The sequence below is a fragment of the Typopeltis vanoorti genome, chromosome 22 (assembly GCF_054136105.1).
Source record: "Typopeltis vanoorti isolate ZY-2024b chromosome 22, IOZ_Tvanoo_1.0, whole genome shotgun sequence".
In the NCBI taxonomy this organism is placed as follows: Eukaryota; Metazoa; Arthropoda; class Arachnida; order Uropygi; family Thelyphonidae; genus Typopeltis; species Typopeltis vanoorti.
The window spans coordinates 34800489-34822505 of NC_143570.1; the positions used below are offsets into that span (position 1 = coordinate 34800489).

A 22017-nucleotide genomic window follows, 5' to 3' on the forward strand; every position below is an offset into this window, starting at 1 on the left:
ACACCTTAAAAGCCAACATCTTGAATCCATTTCACTACTAAAAAGAAAACAATAGCTGTGTCTTCCCTTCCTGGACACTCCCATCACCTAAGTAACCATTGGATACTTATCCTGTTATACAGAAAACCTATTCACACTGGAACATGCATACAATATTGATTGCAGCACCACCCCTCCCAGCAGGATTGTGTCAACATTAGAAGATCGTTCAAAACCCATTTGCTCTGCAGAAATCAACCATATCCAGGAGAATTTTTTTAGCTAATGGCTTCCTCTCCCCCTCACAAAATCAACAAAATCCCCCAACAACAGTAATCCCCCCCCTCAAAAAAAAGGGAAAAAAAGAAAAAAAAACATTCAGCCTCCTTCAAGCCATGCCAAAAACTAGTTACCCTAATTAGTACCCAAAGATCCTCTCCATTATCTAGACCATCATGGAGTTTACTGCATCCCTTGCTCCTGCTGCTGATATCCACCTTGAAGAGCATAGGAACTATGCCCATCACTACAGCTGTTCTGGAATAGACCTTAGATACAGATGACTGGATTTAGTGAAGGGGGAAACTCCCTCTGTTCCTAGATCTGACTCAGCTTTATTGTTAAGACCAAATCTTAACATATTTGCCTACCTCACTTCACTAACTAGGAGACCATTATAATGAGACCTTCAACAAGTTTCCATCATCACATCTATAGAGGCTGCCTGTTAGGACTGTAGGGTCCTGTCATATAATACTCTTTGATATCTTGCCCATATCCCTGCATGCATGCAAGTGCTTGGTATATTTCTTATTGCTCATAAAGATACCTTTGACCAAGGTGAAATATTGGCATAATAATTAACTAAAGAAATTTATTATCTGTAGACTTGTGTTTGTTCTACTAAATACCAACATCACTGATAATCACTGTCTAAGTATCCATACCAGATTAGTGCATTAATTTTAATGCAGCAGCTCTCACCATTAACAGAGAAATAGACAGATCACTAAACCCACTGACTTCATTGAGCTGCTAAAAATTTTATATGGACTTAATATTTCTCCTAAAAATTTGGATTATCAGAACTTTTTCTTTCTCTTAAATCCACCTGTCTATATATAGATATATATCATATAAAAATTAGCAGTGGAATAGCACTTACATAAGGAAAAAATATTTATTACTTGCAGAATTTTCAGCTAAGTTTCCTAGCCATTGTCAGTGCATACAAATGATTAACAAAACAGAACAACTTAAAATTTAGCACACATGACAATATATTCTATTAATTATAGGTGGGTAGCTTCATCTACAACAGTATTTCTCAATGTTTTTTGGATGATGCCCCACCTTAACGGCTCAAAGATTTTGATGCCCCCCCTCTAGCATAATAGTCAGCCAAGTTCTGAAAAAGTATAATATAAATATGTATATGTACATTTTCTAATTGCTTCCCCCCCCTGTGGGGCTTATGCCTCACATTGAGAAACACTGATCTATAACTATTAGAATTCAAAGGATAAATAATTCTTAATATTAACATATTAATATTAATAATAACAGTTATCATATTTAATTATCTAGCATTTTATTCACTGAAGATATTGTTTATAGAATTCTTCAGTCAGTTGAAAGAATTTATATGGTAGTTAAACAGTGTTACATTCTTAAGTTTCTATCACTCACAAATAAGAATGTGGCACTTTTTAACTACCATAAAAAACTCTTTCAGCTGACTCCAAATTCTATAAGCAATATCTTCAGTGAATAAAACACTTGATAAATCTGCAGTAATATAAGTAATACGATGATTAACGAATCATCATATTGGTCTTGTTGGACTAGCTTACAAATTGATACTGCAACAACAGTTATCAATATTTTAGGCTTGAACTAATCAGGAAATCTCAGTGCTGTCAAAAAAGGTTAATTATGCTGTTGCTCCAAAAACAATTCTATGGCACAGATTTAAACTTCTCCTAAGCTTGTCATAATCATCTACCTGGTAGTTTCATATATTCTTCATGTTTTACAATCTCCCATTCAAGACTGCATTTTCACTTTGGAGGCAATGTGGCCACCTTGGTTATAGATAGGAGTTCGGATCCTCTAACCAGGTCCAATACTTTCACATCCCTAGTCCCTTCCATCACATGCTGCTTCAAGTAATTATCTCCCAGTAGGTGTCTAAATTGCATTTCCTTCCTGCCCTATGATCTTTTTTTCTTCCAGTCTATATCTCCATAGTTGAAGTCCTCCATTATAATCACTCGCCCTGTACTCATTGTACTAATTTGCCAGTACTTGTCTTCCAGATCATCCATGGAATTCCCTGCCTTGTAGCAACAACCAACTGTAAACTGTATATTTTTTCTTACTGGCTTGATCTCACATCAGACTGCTTCAAATGAACAGCTACCCTCCTGCCTATCTGCTATTCTTTTTGGCTTCAATTCATCTGCTATCATCAGCAGTACCCACTCCTTCCCATCCTGTCTTCTCAATCTTCCCTGAAAATACTAAACCCTTCACATTCTATCCCTGTAACTACATCATCTGCTGTTAGCCAAGTCTCACTATGCCTATAACTTTCGGCGAGATTGCCTTAACCAATGCCAAAAACTCCTCACTCTTCTTCCTGATACTTCCTGCTTTCGTATATAGAAACTGCAGCATCCCTTTAGGTCCCCACCCACCTTTACTTCCTGAACTGACTAACCTATTCAATATTTTTGCTTGAGAGACTAGATTCTGCACTTGGTCATTCTCACACTCGCTTGCCTCATGGGTGCTTCCACGCAAACTCTCCCACCCTAATTATTTAAGTTTTCCTGAATTTGCACTTTAGCATGCCTGATAACCAAAGCTCTCTCTAGACACCTAACACCAAAACCATTTAGATGCTGTCCATCAGCATTATAAAAATTTATTTCCGTCAAGAACAGACCACAGATCCACAAATCCTACATCATTCCTTCTGCACAGCCTACATTTTGATTCATTCAATCAGTTCAAGAATTAAATTCCTTCCTAGACTACCCAGAAGATAAATATCTTTCTCTCTTCTCTTGGAGTTTATGAAATCCTGTGCTTGTGAGACTTTGTTATAATGGGCAGACTAGCATATTTTTCTATAGAAAAACATCAAGATTATATTCTGTTTCATAAGTCAGGAGAATTCACTGAAATAAAACTAAAGTCTTACACAGAAGTAACTTTTCATTTGAAAGATTATACAAAGAAATCTGTTGTAAGTTTTTCACTTGGTTATATATTAAAGCTGCCAAGAAATCATATTCTCATTTAATCCTTTATCCAAGTGTAAGCAAGCAGTGTGTACATGAAGCAGCTTCATAACTAGGTTGTTTGTATATGGAAAATATATGACTTCTGCATTATATTGACTTTGGTATCTTTTCTGGATCTGGCACCCACTGATGAGACTTCATTTAAGATTGAAACTGGCCTGGGTAGTGGCTCGTCCAATAATGCATAACATTATATACACCTGAAAGGATGTGTGTTTTGCATTTTGAGATACTAAGGCAATTAATGTGAAGTCACTAGCCTCTATATCCAAGTGGCTTGGTCATGAAGATACTTCATGACAAAGTTTTTTTACTCAGATAAAGGATTAAACAAGAATATAATTTCTTGGCAATCTCCCACTTGAGCCAAGAGTGATGATGAAAATTGGTAACTGCTGCGAAGGATATAGTCGAGGAGTATGAAATCAGAAGTTCAAGTGTAGAGAATGAAATGAGAGAAGACTTAATGGTGGGCAAAAAAAAGAAGTATATGAGGAATTAAGTAAGCTAGATGTTAATAGGGCAAAATGTAAGGACTTGATGACATATCACCACTTCTCTTAAGAGAATGTTCCAAGGAGTTAGTATCAGCCTTGGTCTACCTGTTTAGCAAGAGTTTTGCAACAGCACAAGTCCTAAAGGAGTAGAAAGAAGGCAAAATTGTTCCACTTCACAAAAGTGGTGAAAAGGCTAAGGCAACAAATTATGGGCAGATCTGTATATCTGTGGTAGTTAAGGTATTGGAGAAGTTGGTGAGAGTTAGGATAAAAAGTGGGTTGATAATCGTGGTATTCTTTGTGCTTGTCAGCTTCCATCAAAAGCTATCCCAACTGCTTCAGTTTAGTGACCAACTTGTGGTGTGACAGTACATAAGGATTAATGTAAAACATGTAAAATACATGTGTAAAATATGAATATGTTTGTAAAACACATTAGTGTTTTACAAACTATAAATGTATTATAACAAGGTGATGAGTGTATTGGACAAGGGAGATGGATATACAATGGTATATGCTTTTATAAGATTATCATACCACAAGTTGGTCACTAAACTGAAGCAGTAGGCATTGGATGATAGACTAGTGTTGGATAGGTTGAGTGGTGTAGTGTGTGTGTGTGTGTGGGGGGGGGGGGCACTATCTCGAAAGAGGAAAGTCACTAGTCGTGTGCTGCAGGGGTCAGTTTTGGGACCATTGTTATTTAATTTATTGTATACTAATGAAATTGGGATAAATTTAACTGGTTGTATAATGAAACCTGTGGAGCATTCATGACTAAACATACATACGTAACCACAGTACTAAGGTTTTTTTTTAATAAGTAAATATTCCTTCCTAAGTATCATAAGACATCTTCAGTACAGTTATGTGATTTCTAGTATTATCTGAATTAACTGGACTAAAGATGTCCTGTGATACTTAGGAAGAAATATTTACTTATTAAAAAAAACCTTAGTACTGCGGTTACGTGTGTATTGTTAGTCAAGTTTAACTGGTGATACACAACTGTTTGCAGATGATGCAAAACTGAGGAGAGTGATGAGGAATCAAGATGTTGTGGTCTTACAGGAAGACTAGAATAGATTGTGAGTGGCAACAGTATGGAACTGTCAATTCAAAATTTGGTAGGCAAGAACAAAATGCAAATTATACACTTGGCAGGGAAATTTTAGAGGAATTTAAAGAGATAAGAGACTTTGTTGTTGGTGGTGGTGGACAAGGACATGAAGTTCAGACGTCACATTGCACAAGTTGTGAAGACATCACATCAGATTATGGCAATGATGGGGAGGACCATAATTTGTACAAGTAGAAGTTCTGGTTCCATTCTCTAAACGGCCTTGATCAAGCCTTGTATGGATTATTGTGTACATATTTGGTTTCCTAGATTTCATGGTGGTAAGGATATATTGGAAAAGGATATATCAGAGAAGACTGACTAAAGTCGTAACTGGTCTTCGAATATAGAGGAATGCCATTTGCAAAGCCTTTTGAATAGGAGGAAGAGAGAAGATATGATTGAGACATTTAAGTTGGTAAAGGGTTGCTACCAGGTTAATGTGGAAGAAATTTTTTGTAAAATGGGAGAACAGGATAGAATAAGTGGGCCATACCTGGAGGGTGTGAGCAGGGGCATCAGGGGTAGGTTCTTTGCATGGAGAGTGGTGATTGGAATGTTTTGCCTGACACTGTGGTGAATGGTCTATCCTATTCCCTTAGTCATATGGCTGATGGGGGCAGCTATATGCTACCATGCTGGGGAGATGATTATGAGCAAGGTGGCTAACCGTTGCCTTCCTTGCCATAGTATATTTATGAGTGTAGTCGTGTGTCTTCAAGGGACCGGTTTTCCTGTTTTGATGGATGAAAAACCCGAGTTACTGGGAGAAAAACCCTCTACCTCCATACGAGACCGGTTAACTCACCTTTAGTCGAAATAGACCAGATAAAAGTTCCTCATGTCACTGACAGGAATCGAACCCAGGTGTTTCCTATCAAAGGGTGTTGTTTATACTGACTGAGCTATGGAGGCCCCGTGGTGAATATGGATGCATTGAATGTGTTGAAAGCACAGTTTGGGACTTTGTGTGTAACAGTATTTGCCTCCTGCATTGAGTCTTTTGATTCCATGGCAGTCTGGTGTTAATAATAATATCCACAATCAAACCTCAATGAGAATGACTGTCTTAAGTTTCATAATTTTGAGAAGTCATCCTAAGTATCACTTCTCATTCCTGTGTTTCTTGAATTATTAAATTTTTTATCCCATGAATTCTAACAGTTGCAGATGGAGCTGTTTTCCAGCAATTAATAACATACATTGTTACATGTTACAGCTAGCCTGGTTGGCCAAGTGGTTAGCATATCCACTCTCCAGCCAAAAGGCTGCAGGTTCGAATCCCACATAGGACATAGATGTTTGTGATTGTCCTCTCCCAATATGGACTGGGTCACCATGGGAGTAGTAGACCCAGAAGCCTCCTGCAATGGGAGAGGCCTTCACCCTGCAGTGGGTAGAAAATAGGCTGAAAATTAATTATATTTTTTAATTTTTACATGTACTTACATGTTAAGTGTTTTGTTTTGTTTATCTCTTGTTATCTGTATGCATCGACAATGGCTAGGAAACCAATCTGAAAATTCTGCAAGTAATAAATATTAATTTTTCCTTATATAAGTGTCATTCGATTGCTAATTTTTATTATATTGTCTGCTTAAGTCTATTTAGTATAGCATTTGTCACTAAAGGGTATAACCTATAAACCTATTTTCGTAACTGTCAAAATGTCCTCTGCTCTATAAATAATGCATCACAGTGCACTTCCTTTTTTTTTGTAATCTTCAGATCACCACATAACCAAAAATACTTGCATCTCTGTTAAACCAGGAAATCCTTCTACCCCCCCCCCCCCACTGTTACGCGTTGGTACGAGCACTTTGTCAGAATGCCGCAAGAGAAGCTCCCCATCTTTGCCTCTTTTCCCCTTTCATTCCTTTGTTCTTTCCTTTCACTGTCTGTCTCTTTTATCTGTGTTCAGCTTATTCTTCTAGTTTTGTATAAATTTTTCTTCAACATTATTAAGTACCACTTTCTACTGGTTACTCATTCATTCATCTTCAAAGCCCACCTTTCCTAATTGGGTTGTTAGGGCAGCAACTGCAAGAGGAACTTCCAATGGTCACGATCCTCTGCCACCAAGCTCAGGTGTTCTGGTAGGACTTCCAGACGTGTCCACCCAAGGTTTTTGATATAATCTATCCAGCAGGGCCTTCCATGTGGCTTCCCACCCTCTGGTTTGGCAAAGAGGGCCTGCTACGGAGCCTCTCTTGTGGCATTCTGACCAGGTGCCCATACCAACGTAACTGTGATCTCTCAACGCAAAGCAGCAGTTGAGTATTGAGGGTTTCCCAAATTGCAGAACTTCTGACTCTATCAAGTCTTGTCAGCCCCGCAACCCCTCGAAGGAATTTCATTTAAGCCGCTTGGATTCGTGTCCGCATTCTTTTGGTCATTACCCAACTCTCATGACCATAGGTGATGATGGGGACATAGACTGTATTGAAGACAGCCAGCTTTGCCTTCTGGCTTAACTCCTGCTTCAATAGTACTGAATGGCCAAGCTACCGCAATATTGCGCTTGCTGAGCCAATCCAAGTATCTATCTAGCTCTACATCCCACTTTCCATCACTCGTGAATATGGACCCAAGGTATTTAAACTTCTCCATCTGCCTCAGTGGGACTACACTCACATGTAGAGTGCACTGGGATGGTTGTCTTGAGACCACAAATGTTTCAGTTTTGGCCACACTGATCTTCATTCTGCACAAACAGCTACAAACCTATCCAGGGTCTGCTGGAGGTCATCTGTGGAAGAGCTAAGCAGAACTAGGTCATCTGCAAAAAAGCAGATGTCCAATGCTACATCTTCCAATTCTGACACATTCACTGCCTTGACTGTGCCTATCAATCCAGTTCATAAATATTATGAAAAGGAGGGGTGACAGAACACACCCTTGGCCAATGGTGAATGTGAAAGGTTCAAACTTTGTGCTGTTTACCCTGACACAAAACTCCGGGCATTCATACAGGGACTTGATGGCAGCTAATAGTTTGCCATCCACTCCATACTCCTGTACTACTTGCCAAAGCTTATCCCGAGGAACCCGGTCATATGCCATCTCCAAGTCCACAAAATGTGTACACATTCTTGGCATATTCCCAAGATTTCTCAAAGACGTGCCTTGAAGTGAAGATTTGGTCAGTTGTGCTTCTACCAAGATGAAATCCACATTGTTCTTCCTGGAACTTTGACTCAACTACGCACCTGCACCTTCTTTCCAAGCACCTAGCATATACTTTCCCAGGCAGGCTGAGCAGAGAGATGCCACGATAGTTGCCGCAATCTCTCTCTCTCTCTGGTCTTTCTCTTCTTGAAGACTGGTATTATTATGCCTGTCTGCTATTGCCTTGGTGCTTGCCCAGATATCCAAGCAGCCCGACAACTCGAGTCAGCCAAAGAACACCATCTCGATTTAAGGCTTTTAGCATTTTGGGCCGAATTTCATCATCACCAGCAGCCTTGCCTGATTTTAGCCATTTTATTGCCAAATGGACCTCTTCTGCTGTGAGACTAGTCATTGCCCCGATCTGCACCTCTTGGATGTCCACAACTGCTGGGCCAGCTGGGTTAAGAAGGCTCTCAAAGTATTCCCTCCATCTGTGGAGGATATCCTTCTTGGTTGTTAACGGTGCACCATCAGAGGCCTTAATTGCCCTTGCTGTGCACGTTTCCTCCCTCGAAGGCTGCAGATGGTCTGCCAGAATACTTTGTTTGTATTTGCATAGGATAAGTCTAATCTTTCTCCAAAGGATTCCCAAGCCTTCTGCTTTGTTGTTTTTACTGCCTTGGCAACAGCTTTTCATGCCTCAGCACACCAGAAACACATCTCAGGTGACCTGACCCTAAGCCATGTTAGGTAGGCCTCCTTTTTTGCCCGGACAGCTTTTTGGACCTTTTGGTTCCACCTTTTCTCACTGCCCGTCGCCACGCCGAGCCGCTTTCTGCTACAGCATGAGAGTGCAGAGGCAGTGACAGCTGTTCTGAACAGCTCCCACCGCTCCTCAACATCTGCAGTATGCTTGGGAATCTTTTTGAACCTGGAGGAAATGTCATCTGCAAAATTCCTCCTCACAGCCTCATTTTCCAGTGCCTCCATTTCATGCGGTATAGCTGCTTAGGCCTACCAGCATTGATGGTAGCATCTGGTTTCTGAAGCCGTAGAGTGCAGACAACAAGGTGGTGGCCAATTGACAGTTCTGCCCCTCTCTTCACATGAACGTTCAGCACTGAGGAAAATAGGTCTGCTGAGACTATAAAGAAGTCAATCAGAGACCTTTGTCCAAATGTATCCCTGTACCAGGTATTCTTATGGACTTCTTGGTGTTGGAAGAAGGTATTCATTATGGACAAGCTGTTAGTACAGCAGAAGTCCAATAATTTCAACCCATTCACGTTAAGGTCAGGGTCTTTGTTCCTCCCAACCACATCCCTCCACATCTGTTCCAACATGTGCATTGAAGTCACCCATTAGCAGGACTGATTCCATGTCTGCCACCCTGTCAAAAGCATCCCCTTCCTCTAGGAAGGCAGAGTATTCTGACTCCAGATTTGGTGCATAGGCTTGCACCACAGCCAAGTTGTGATTTTTCATCTGGAGCCTTAACACACATACCCATCCTCCCAATGGGATCCACTCAGCAACACAGTCTGACAGCCGGGGGCTTGTGAGTATCCCCGCACCTGCCTGAGCAGATATTGTCGGGCTCACACCAGAGTAGTAGAGCTTCCACCCCTCATCCAGGTTGACAGTTCCAGAGCCTCTCCTCTTGGTTGAAGAAAGCCTGACTAAATCTAGTTGGTAGCACTTGGCTTCCTCGACCAGTTCCTTCTCCTTCTCTGTCAGAGAGAAGATGTTCCAGTTGCCTAAAGCTATAGTCTGGTGCTGTTGTCGTTGCCATTTCTGTCCTTTTGCAGAACCATTTCTTTGCGCTGCCCATGAACACCTCCCCAAACAGGTAACGGGCCCATTGATGGAGTTTCCTCTAGCAGAGTGGTGTCTAAGGGAGACTGCAACTGCTCCCTCTGCCTAAAACCGGAATGCGTTCCTTGGTGACCCATGCGACGGACGATGTGGTATGACCATTGTTCGATGACCTGACGATGTTACAGTGTTTGGTAATACCCTGTTAGCATAAGAGGAAATGACACAGCAAAATAGGAAGGATTTACCCCTAGCCCTCAAATACTCTAATAGCATTCGGGGGAAGGAGCAAGAAGAAAGAAAGAAAGAAGCAAGGAAGGAAGAGGAGGGACCCATCTACAGATAATATAACAAATGATTACATGAAGTAAGGTATGGTCCAGCATCAGGTACCTCGGGTTTGCTGCACCCGTACTCACTAAAGTGAGTCCCTCAGGATCCTCAGGGGCTCACTTGTTACTGGTTACTATTTGCCTTAATTCTAACATGAATTACTAGTGCCATCTACTATAAGAAATGAAATAACACACACATACACATGGTCCTTTATCATTCACTATAAATGTAATCTTTTAAGGTGTTGGATATTCAAATTCAGTATAACATGCATTCTTTATCTTTTTTTATTTTTTTATTTGAATCCCATTCACTAAAGATTTTAAACCTGTTATACATTAAGACCATGGATAGGGTAATGGTTAGATAATCCAGAAACCTTACTGCATAGATAAATATTTTCTACTTTTATAAATTAACATTATTGTCAAATTAGCATATGGCTCTCAGAGATAGTTGATGCTTCTAAATTATTATGCTTCAATCATTATACTTTGTTTTTTAAAATATTCACATTTTTAACAAATCATCAGTTATTATTATTATTGTTGTTGTTTGGAAAGGTTGAAAAAGAGACTGAAATTGGTGTAAAGAAGTGCAGATATTTAAAAACATCAGAAGAGGCACTTTCTCTGTACTCTTACCTTTATCACCAGATGTCTGGTGCACCACATTTTATGCAACCAAGCAAGGATGTACTGTATTCTACTCTGGGATCTCCTTCTTTTCAAAAGGTAAAAAAAAATCTTTATATAGAATTAAGTCATTTTTTGGTAATTAAAATTGTAACTTAATAAAACTGGAAAAAATCTCACAAACATTTTGCTTATTGTGTTTGTTTTTTTACAGTATTATTTATGCTGTTTATGAAAATTTTTCATAAATAATTTAAAAACATATACACATTTCTTCACCTTTAGTGGTAACACAGTGAAAGGAGGCTTAAATGAATTTAACCAGTCAACCTGCTTACCGTGTGTTATAATACTTAGGGATTCTCATAGAAAATATTGTTGCATGTGTATTGTATATATATGTTTATATAGTATGAATATTATAGTAATGGCAGCCATGTTGTCACTAGAGTTTTGAACCTTGGTAATGGGCATGCATGTCAGTTGTGAGTTTTAGGAACATCTGTCACTGGGTAATAAGAATGCTAAGAAGCGAGTAGGCAAGCAAGGAAGTAGAGCCATAAAAGTGGAATAGACTACCAGGTTAAATTAAATGATCTTGGAAAAATTTTATATGAATCTTTCTTACTCTCAAAGGAAGAACTATAAAGTTCTTCCTTGGAATTGGACAGTATAATATATTAAACCTTCATATATTAGCAAGAATGTTATTAATGAGATGCAAGTGGAGCAAGATGGAATCTCTAGTAAAGTTCTCAGTGATTATTCTTCATGCCCATTTCAGCAAAATAAGGAAAAGATGCATTAAGGAAACTTGTGTACTAGAAGACATGTGCAAGTATTCTAGTCAAGTGAGATCTTCAACTTTTATTGTATTCTGAGGAATTTGAAAGGTAAGGCACACTGAATGAATGAGTGAGCAGAAGTAAATAAAATGAACAAAGATAAATAGGACAGTGATGAAATAGATGCTGCATAGGAAGTTCTCATATGATCAAGTGAAACTATAGGACTTTTAGCTGAATGCTATGTTCAATAAGTTTTGCAGTATTTGATGTCTAAAATTGCATTTAACTGTCAGAGGGAGAAAAAAAAATATTGAATTCATGCTGTGCAATTAATAGAATGGCTATTTAATTATTTGTATGCATTAAGAAGTTAGAACAGTAGAAATTAATGTATTAATTTTAATTCTGTAGAGAATATGAATGTCAGATCTCCATAGTGAATTACTTATTATACAGAATTTGTATATATTTATATGTTTACAGTAAATATTTTAATTTCTTTTAGATATAGTGGCATCTCGCTAATCCAAACCTCTTTAGTCCGAACCCTCCAGTAATCCGAACTATGGTTTGAAAGAAAAAATAGTTTTATTTATTATGTATTCTTATTCTGTGTACTATTATTTTTGTTTAATAATTATTATTTTGTTTAAATTATTATTATTTAATGTAATAATAATAAAATAAATAATTTTATTATTATTACAATACGGTATAACTACGGTAATACACAAAAAGAGGAAAATCAAAACGTGCATAATTTGTTAAAAATATAAATCCAGATGTTGAAATTTCACAAACAGATATTACAGAATGGATTACAGGTAGAACTGAAAGTGAATTTGAAATCAAATCAGATGCTGAAATTATAACTATGACGCTACAAAATGAATTAGAAGGCCATGATGGTGATAAAGAACTCAAAGAAAAAAAAAAAAAACATGAAGAGGCAGTTGATAGTTTTAATATGTGCATAGAATGGGCTAAGCAGAATAATATGCCATTCCACAAAATTTTATTGCTAATGCAACTCTGAGAAGAAGCATTCGAAAAAAGTTTAACTTCCAAGAAGCAAAAGAAATTCAGTGACTTTTTTTACAAGGAAATAAAAAAAAACTTTTTTTGTGTTATTTTGTGAAACTTTTTTTATGTTGTGTACAAGAAAGTGATATTTTTTAAGCAAATTAAGTTATGTATTGAACTATGCAATTTTATTAAATCAGAATCCTCAACAATACAGGTACATGCAAACTAAATTTTTTACTAAAATAAACTTGTGTACTGTATTATTTTTTAAGTTTTACATTACAGTACAGTAGCTATTTTTCTATCAGTTACTTCATTTGTTTACAGAATTAAATTGATGTACCATTAGAATCTGATCATTTTTGTCTTAAAAATGCTAGTTATTGTTCTCTTTTTGGGGAAAATTCGCTAATCCGAACGAGCACAGTTTTTATTAGTTCAGATTAGCGAAATACCACTGTATTACAACTTCAACCTATGGATAAACAACATATGAATTTTGTAGCCAGTTTACCATCATGGTATGAATCTGAAACATTTTGACCAACCACTTAACAAAAAATAAAATTATATATAATATATTATCTTACTCTTCGTGACTGACTATAACTATAATGTTCGACAACGTTTCCAAAGGTTGGGAATTACATAATTGATACAGTCGATTGACAGTATAATATAACGGATGCAATTGATTTTCAAATATAAAAAACCACCTTTGTAAGTGTTTTGATCATTATTTTAAAACTTGCACTCCTGTGATGATGGAAAAAATAAATTTAATTTAGATTTTCCATAATTTGCATAAAAATGTTTATCTCCCCTAAAAAATCACCTTTAAAGGTATATAACCACTCATTTTAAAATGAACTTATTCAATCCTAATGTTGTCCTGAAATTTTTGTATCCACAGAAATTTCTCACTACTTATCTTAAAAGCATAGAAATGCAGTTTTCAGTAACTGAAATTGCTACCTCTAATGGAATTTTTTTCATCGTGATGCAAAGCTGGATAAAAAAAAAAGTCCACTCATCATATAAAATGAGTTCCTATTCAGAATACTGTGCTGATGAATCACTTCAGAATCTTTGAAACAGTGAAATAATGAGAATTCCTGATGGAATTCCACCTATTATGCTCATGAAATGTGCTCCTGAACTAACACCTCTTCTTTTTTTAATGTATGCACTAAATTGTACTCATCTGGCATCTATTCACTCTTTAGCAGAAGCAAGCCTAAATACAGCCATTTTGCAAAAATGGTGATGATATCTTTTATCAAGCTGTCAACCTATTGCTCTCACCTCAGTTTTATTACCACTCAGCAAGAAGCTGACTGGTTCTAATAATCTTTTTCATTCAAAGTAATGAAAAAGGTTATTACCAGTCAGCTTCTTCAACACTTGGAGAACTGCCATTTAATTAGTAACCAACAGATTTCACCAACCTAGATCCACAGGATATCTGACCTACATCATGCTCCTCTGACTCATTCCATAGAAAGATGTGGGGAAACCTGTACTATTGCTCTTGACATCATTTGGTCTACTTTTGTCTTTGTGTAATTGGATTGCCAGTTTTCTCCCAGATCACTTTTTTTTTGTAGTTATTGCAACTTCAATATAGATAGAGTGGGGCGCTGCAGCTTTTTTTTTTTTCAAGCTTGCTGCTCATTGTATGCTGACTCTATTTTTCATGGGCTGTGTTCTCATACTTATTGGAGAACCAAAGCTTAGATAATAGTTGAGAATTTTAGGTTGAATGAAGGATGGAAACCTTCATCCAGTGCAGATTTGTTATTTAACTTGAGTAGCTCTTCGAATCAGGAGAACAGAAGCAGTAGTCAGACCATGGAAAAAAAGGAGTACAAGTCACAGAGATCATTCCATTTAGCACTTTATGTGAAAAGTGCAATGAGAATTTTAATGAAGGTTGTTCCATGTATATCATGGTTGTTTCAGTTGTTATGGCAGGTAGATGTACTATCTCTGTTAAGATAAGTTAAGGTGTGGTAGGTGGATTATAATGGCAAATAGCTTGGTGGCAACCTTGTCTGGGTATATAGAAAAGGGAGATCAAGATTAGAGAACAGGATGGTACCAATGATAGTAGATGAAATGCAGCCAAAAAGAGTAGTAGTTCAACAATATATGTGTGTGTGTGTGTGCGTGCACGCACGCATGTGCTGAAAAGTGTGATAATCACTATGAAGTAATTGAGGTGTTTATTACAACTTTACAGCCCCCCCCCCCGCACATATAGAGAAGTGGAAAGCAGTGCATTTGGAGCTTGTGATGAGAAATGGAGGTCAACAGGAAAACTGCATTATGTTCTATAGTGTTGAAGGCTTTTTTAAAGTCGATAAATAGAAAGAAAAGAGGGATCTGGTATTCTTTCCATCGTTCACTGAGTTGGGTAACTATTTGTATGTGATCCATTTATTGTAGAATATCCATTTTTGAATCCTGCTTGTTCTTTACTGTTGTTTTCTTGAAGGATGGTTTTGATTCTGTTTGGTATAATTTTTGTCATTAATTTGTATATATGTGATAGCAGACATATAAGACATAATTCTTGATATCTTCTATGTTACCTTTTTTGAAGAGAATAATTGTTTCTGATATCTTCCATTTTGATGGTATTTTTCCTTCTTTTAGGTACCAAGTAAATTTTTCAGCCAGAGCTTTATAAATTTGTGGTCCTCCTTGTTGAATATCCTCAATTTTCATATGATCAGTGCTGGGAGCTGTATTGGGTTGCATGTTTTTGAGTGCATATTCTATTTTGTTTGGGAGCACTTCTGGTACACTGTATATATTATCATGTTTTGGTTTTTAAAAGATATTTTAATGCATAAAGGTCGTTATAGAAGGCTTGTACTATCTTTTCCATTTTTGGTCTGTTTGTGTGTCTTCTTTCTTCTTGATCTAGTATTGCTGTTGGGATTAGCCTTTTCATAATTAATTCTCTTTCAACTCTATTTAGATTTGGCGACATTTCTCAGCCTTTTTTCACTGTAGGTCTGATATATTCTGGGATCTCCTTTCTCAATACTTTGCAAATAATTTTATATTCAAGTTTGGTGTATCTTTCAGTTTTCTTCTCTTTTTTTTTTTAGTAAATTCAAGATTTCTATGGAGAGTCTTTCTTTTTTGGGGTGTTCTTGATTGACCAGAATTTTCCAGGAGGTGTCTTAATCTCTGTCAATGTCATATTTGGTAATATTTCATTCTATTTGATCAATAGATTGCTTGAATAAATCAGAATCTAAATGTTTGGTTCGCTTTGCATGATTTGAGATTGCCCATATTTTTTCTTCCTTCATCAATTTGTAGGCTGGGTCTTTGTGTCAGTAATCTGAATGGATGTCAGAATACTCTCTACCAACTGTTCCTATGTCTTGAACTATTCTTTTTACTAGTTCAGACATAGGAACAATTGGTAGAGAGTATTCTGACATCCATTCAGATCACTGACACAAAGACCTGGCCTACAAATTGACCAAAAGAAGGAAGAAAAAATATGGGCAATCTCAAATCATGCAAAGCGAACCAGACATTTAGATTCTGATTTATTCAAGCAATCTATTGATCAAATAGAATGAAATATTACCAAATATGACATTGACAGAGATTAAGACACCTCCTGGAAAATTCTAAAGTCAATCAAGAACACCCCAAAAAAGAAAGACTCTCCATAGAAATCGTGAATTTACTAAAAAAAAAAAAGAGAAGAGAACTGAAAGATACACCAAACTTGAATATAAAATTATTTGAACCCAAATAGAATGAATTCAACACAAATAATAATTAAACAATTGTATGCGAAGGTTTCTGTTGTTTATCAGTTCATAAGAAAGATTCCGGTAATTGGGCCACATGTTTATTATGATAAATAACAATAAAAAAAACAACAAAAAACAACCCGACAAGTTTCTTAAGTCATATGACTGACTTCTTCAGGGGTCAAAGGTAACTAAAAGTTAAAACACACGAAATGAGAAATTACTCAAAATAGTTCATTCTATGCAGCTGTCTAACTGTTCGTTAAATTGAATATCTGAATGTAGATTCAGTGCAATGCTGAATTTGAACAATGCTGTCATTGCACTGAATTTGAGTAATTTCTCATTTCGTGTGTTTTAGCTTTTAGTTACCTTTGACCCCTGAAGATGTGAATCATATGACTTACGAAACTTGTCAGGTTGTTTTTTTTTGTTTTTTTTATTGTTATTTATCATAATAAACATGTGGTCCAATTACCAGAATCTTTCTTATGAATAATTAAACAAGTTTAATCAATCCTATATTTCATCTGTCATTTATTTATTCAATACAAAGCAGCAATATCCAGTCCAGAAAGCCAATCCAGGGCCTCATCCGTCACCTTGTGGATGTTCTGGAGGCCACACCATGAAATTGATGCCTTAGGCAGTCATTCGCAATATGAGTGATCGTCTGGGCCATGGGGAGAACATAATAAGGATGGTCTGACAGTCTCTATTTATGTAGTAGGTAGCAACATCTGCCCTGGTTACTTCTGATCCTTTTGATGGATGACAATCTTCCTTCGAAAAACAAAACCAGGTTGCGGAGGGATCTTCAACCAGGAAACCATTTGTTGGAAGATTGTTGGACCAATGTTCTCCTCCCACATGTCGGGTGTTGATGGTAAGGCAACTGAAGAGAGTTCGTCCATTAACCATTAACCTCCCACATGTCAGGTGTTGATGGTAAGGCAACTGAAGAGAGTTTGTCCATTAACCAGAAAGGGTTGCTTGATTTTAGGCAAAGACTAGATGGATTTATGAGAGTCTGGTGCAGGGGGCAGGAGTGGGTTGCTCATTACTTTATTAAATTCTTTAATCGAGGCTTGTCTTCTCTGTATATATTTGGTTGAGCAATGTTAGATAATACAGACAGCCAGGGGAAAGGGGTGTTTCTCGGTGTCCCACTAATTGTGCGCATGGTAGAATTTAGCTGGGTGTCTATAATGTTAGTGTGCGCACTTCTTTCCCAGATGCTGCAGAGAATGCGAGGACTAGTGCAGATAAAGTTAGGACTTCTGCACCACGACCCCAGGTTGTTCCAGCAAACCTTGACAATGTCTCAGTCATTGAGACATTGTCAGAGATGCTTGTACATGATTCTCAGTTAACTTTGATTTTACACATATGGCAGCAATCTCTGGGCATTTATTCAGTTTGGTTGGATCAATGGACAGCATCTCTTCTCCAAATGTGTGTGTGTGGGTGAATGTCTTGAGATGGTATGTGAATTTTATTACTTAGTGGGAAGATCACCATCTTCCTTACTAGAGGATGTTGAAATCTAGAGCAAGGTTTTAAGGTATCTAGTGCTTAGCCCCAACCACTGTACTAATCTCGTCACCCTCAAGCAGCTTTTATAAAAATGCAGACTCGATTGCACCAACTCCTACTTTTGTTTATAAAATTCCTTGCTTCGTTTACGAACATAATGGTTCATATAAAGTTCTGTAAGTAATGTTCATGTCATTATCCTCTCTAGGTCCGTACAGAGTGGTCATTAACATTGCCTGTTTTGGAGCTTCCTGTTGCATATTTAGTAAATATATTATGGTCAGAAGCTGGCACTCATCTTACTGAACAGTTAAGTGTATCTGCAGCCAATATTCCACTCTGGAAGGTAAGAATTTAATTAAACCATTTCTATATGTGTGTAATTTATTTTTATTATATACTATTTATCATTCTACTTCTTAGGTGCATTTTGCACAAAATATCTATTAGACTTGTTCTATCCATCTCTCTGTCTGCATGCATATTATAACATGTAAATTATATCTAGTTTTGCCATAAATACTGTTACAAATTGAACAGTGCATAAACTTTTAAACCTATCAGTAAATCATTTACAGATTTCAGCACATATGAGGGTGGTCTAAAAGGTTCTCGGCCTCGACCATAGATGGCAACACTATTGGCAAGATTTTTTTTTTTTTTCTAAGTAAAAGATAAAAGTATGGTGCATGCTGTTATAAAATTCTTTGTAAAAGAAGGTTTAAGAACACTCAGAAGGATATTTCCCTTCTGAGTGTTCCTGGCAAGATCTATGCAAGTATACTTGAGAAATGGTTGAGAAGAATTGTGGAAGAAAAGCTTGGTGAAGAACAAGCTGGATTCAGGCCAAATAGAGGCTGTCAGGATCAGATCTTTACTTTACGACAAATAGTCGAGAAAGCATGGGAATATAACAAAGATCTGTATTTAAGTTTTGTCGATTTGGAAAAGGTATATGACAAGGTGCCAAGAGAGAAGCTATTCAATACGCTGCAGTTATATGGTCAATGGGGCATTATATCAAGCAATACTTAGTCTTTATTTGAGTTGTGAGTCAGCAGTTAGAATTGAAGGAAGTACAGGAAGATGGTTTAATGTTAAATCTGGTGTGAGACAAGGATGTACATTATCCCATCTGTTATTCATTATCTATATGGATCACATTATGAAGGAAAGTGGTATTAAACCTGATATCAGAATTGGAGATGTTAATATCGGCTCTTTGCTTTATGCGGATGATGTTATACTTCTAAATAAATCTGCTACGAGTCTGCAAGATTCTCTGACTAAATTGAATAACTGTTGTAATAGATATGGTATGAAGGTCAGCAATAAAAAGACAAAGACAATGAAAATAGGCAGAATCATTGAAAATGTCAACTGTGTTGTGAATGGAGAACCTGTGGAACAAGTAAAACACTTCAGCTACTTAGGTACGATTTTTACTGAAGATGGTAAATTAAATATAGAAATAGACAACAGAATCAGCAAAGCTGGTATGGTGGGAAGTCAATTGAATAAATTCATATGGAATAAGAGAGAAATTAGTTGGAACACTAAATTATCTGTATACAAGACAGTGTTGAAACCAGTTTTAACTTATGGATCCGAGAGCTGGGTCAGAAGTAAAACACTTGACCAAAGACTAGAGACCGCAGATATGAGAGTCCTGAGAAAGATTAGAGGCGTGAACAGATGGCATCAATGGCAATATCATATTAAAAATGACGATATTAGGAAAGAACTTGACATTGTCAGCATCCAGGAATGCGTTAGCAGAGCTAATTTCAGGTGGTATGGTCACTTAAATAGAATGGGAGAGGAAAGATTAGCAAAACAAGTGTTCTCTGCCAGGTTGGCAGGAAAACGACCCAGAGGAAGACCAAGATATAGGTTGATTGATACGGTACAAAGTGCCTTAGACGATAGAAATATAAGATCTGAAAATGTTGGAGTCTTGACAAGTAACAGACTGATTTGGAGGAAAATTGTAGATAGGAAGTTAGTAATGATGTAAATTTTTCATGTAGTACTGTCATATCCTGTACACCCCTTGAAGGTACATGGCAGGAATTTGATGATGATGAAGAAGGTTTAACGGCAAATGAAATTCATTCGGAGTTCATAAAAGTTTATATGCACTCTTCTCCTTTGTTTTTGATGATCCTTAAAGATGATTCACGTGAAGGATGCCCAAAAAGTGTAACAACACCAGAAATCATTGATCAAGTGCACGATATAGTATTCGATGACCGACAAGTCAAAGTGCATGAGATTACTGAAACTATAGGCATTACAAAAGAATGTGTGGGATATACTTTGCATGAAGAATTGCATATGAAAAGCTCTGTGCAAGATTGGTGTTGCGCTTGCTCACAGCAGATCAAAAATGCACTCACATGAAAATCTCTGAACAGTGCTTGGAGCATTTTAACCAGAATAAAGCTGATTTTGTGCATCGATTTATTACTATGGATGAGACTTAGATTCACCATTACACACCAGAATCCAAACAGCAGTCAAAACATTGAACAGAAGCCGGTTGTTCAGCGCCAAAGAAGACAAAGTCGGTTCCATCAGCAGGAAAGGTCATGGCATTGGTGTTTTGGAATGCTAAAGGCATTTTCTTTATTAATTATCTTGAAAAGCGTAAAACAATAAGCGAGGAATATTATTCCGATCTTTTTAACCAGACTAGACAAAAAAAAATTTGTGAGAAAAGACCCGGTTTGCAGAAGGAAAAAATCATCTTTCATTAGGACAATGCACCTGCCAACAAAAGTGTTTTAGCAATGCAAAAATTAAGGGACCTGCACTATGAATTGTTGGAACATCCACCCTATTCCCCATATTTGGCTCCCTCTGACTTCTATCTTTTCCCAAAACTAAAACTCTTCCTTGCTGGTCAGTGTTTTTCTTTGAATCAAGGGGTGATTGCAGCTGCAGAGGGGAATTTTGCAGATCTTACTGAGAACCACTACAGGAATGGGATAATGGCACTGGAGTATCACTGGAATAAATGTATTAGTCTAAAGGGAGATTATGTTGAAAAAAATAAAAATAATTTTAAAATTATAAATTCGTTTTTTCTTATTAGGAAGAATAATTCCCTCACATAAAAAAGGCTGTAGTCACACACATAAATTGTTTATCAGAATTATACAGAACAGAATTAAAGCAACTTATGAGTAGCATCTAGAAGAGCAAATTGGATTTAAGAGAGGGTGATCTACAATTGATGTAATCTATAATCTTTTACAGTTAGCTGATCTTTACTGCTGCTTTGTAAAGTTTAAGTAAGCATTTAATTTAGTAAGCAGAAATGAATTGTTTGAAATTTTAGAACAAAAAATAAGAGGGAAAAATACTCAATATCATCATCATTCATCATCATATATAAAAAATACTATGGCAACAATAAAATTTCGAGCAGTTGAAACTTCTGAAGTACTAGTTGAGAGAAGTGTTATGGAGGGATGTCTCCTTTCACTATATTTGTTTTACCTGTTAAGAGTCTATTCCAGAAAACATGGGAATAACTGTGAATGATCAAAATTTACATCATGTCAAAATGTGCAGATGATATAGTATTATTTACAGGTAATAAGGAAAACTTGAAGTATGCGATTGAAAACCTACATAATAACAGTAAAGACTATGCATTGCAGATGCCTTTTAGTAAAAAAAAAAACAATGGTGATAGGAAGAAATGGAGAACTTAGAATTCTAAGGAAATAAACTGGAGCAGGTTAAAATTTCAGTTACTAAGGCATATTGGTCAGAGCTAAATTACAAAAAAAAACTTTGAAACACAGAATAAATCTGGGATGGGTCTACTATTACCAGACTTATAATAGAAAATTTCACATCTCACCAAAGTACTGAAAATCAAAGCATATAGTACATTGGTACTCTTCACAGTTTATGGTGCGGTGACTTGGGTTGCTAAACAGAAGGAAGAGTAAAGATTGACAGGCTTTGAAAACAAGTGTTTGAGGAAATGAATAAAACATTATGGACTGAAATGAAAACTAATCAAGAGATTAAAGAAGAATTACACTACTATATTTTAGTAAAA

General features: G+C 36.8%; 1 protein-coding gene across 7 annotated transcripts in view; it reads left to right on the forward strand.

Annotated features, from left to right (window-relative positions):
* The window catches only part of LOC150094297 (protein mono-ADP-ribosyltransferase PARP4-like), an 879331-nt gene that overhangs the window by 142990 nt on the left and 714324 nt on the right, over nucleotides 1–22017 (forward strand). For all 7 annotated transcript variants that reach the window (XM_090411811.1, XM_090411815.1, XM_090411816.1 and 4 more), the window contains exons 6-7: nucleotides 10733–10903; nucleotides 18148–18285. In XM_090411811.1, the coding sequence (XP_090267937.1) occupies nucleotides 10733–10903; nucleotides 18148–18285 (309 nt within the window). The remainder of the gene's footprint in view (nucleotides 1–10732; nucleotides 10904–18147; nucleotides 18286–22017) is intronic.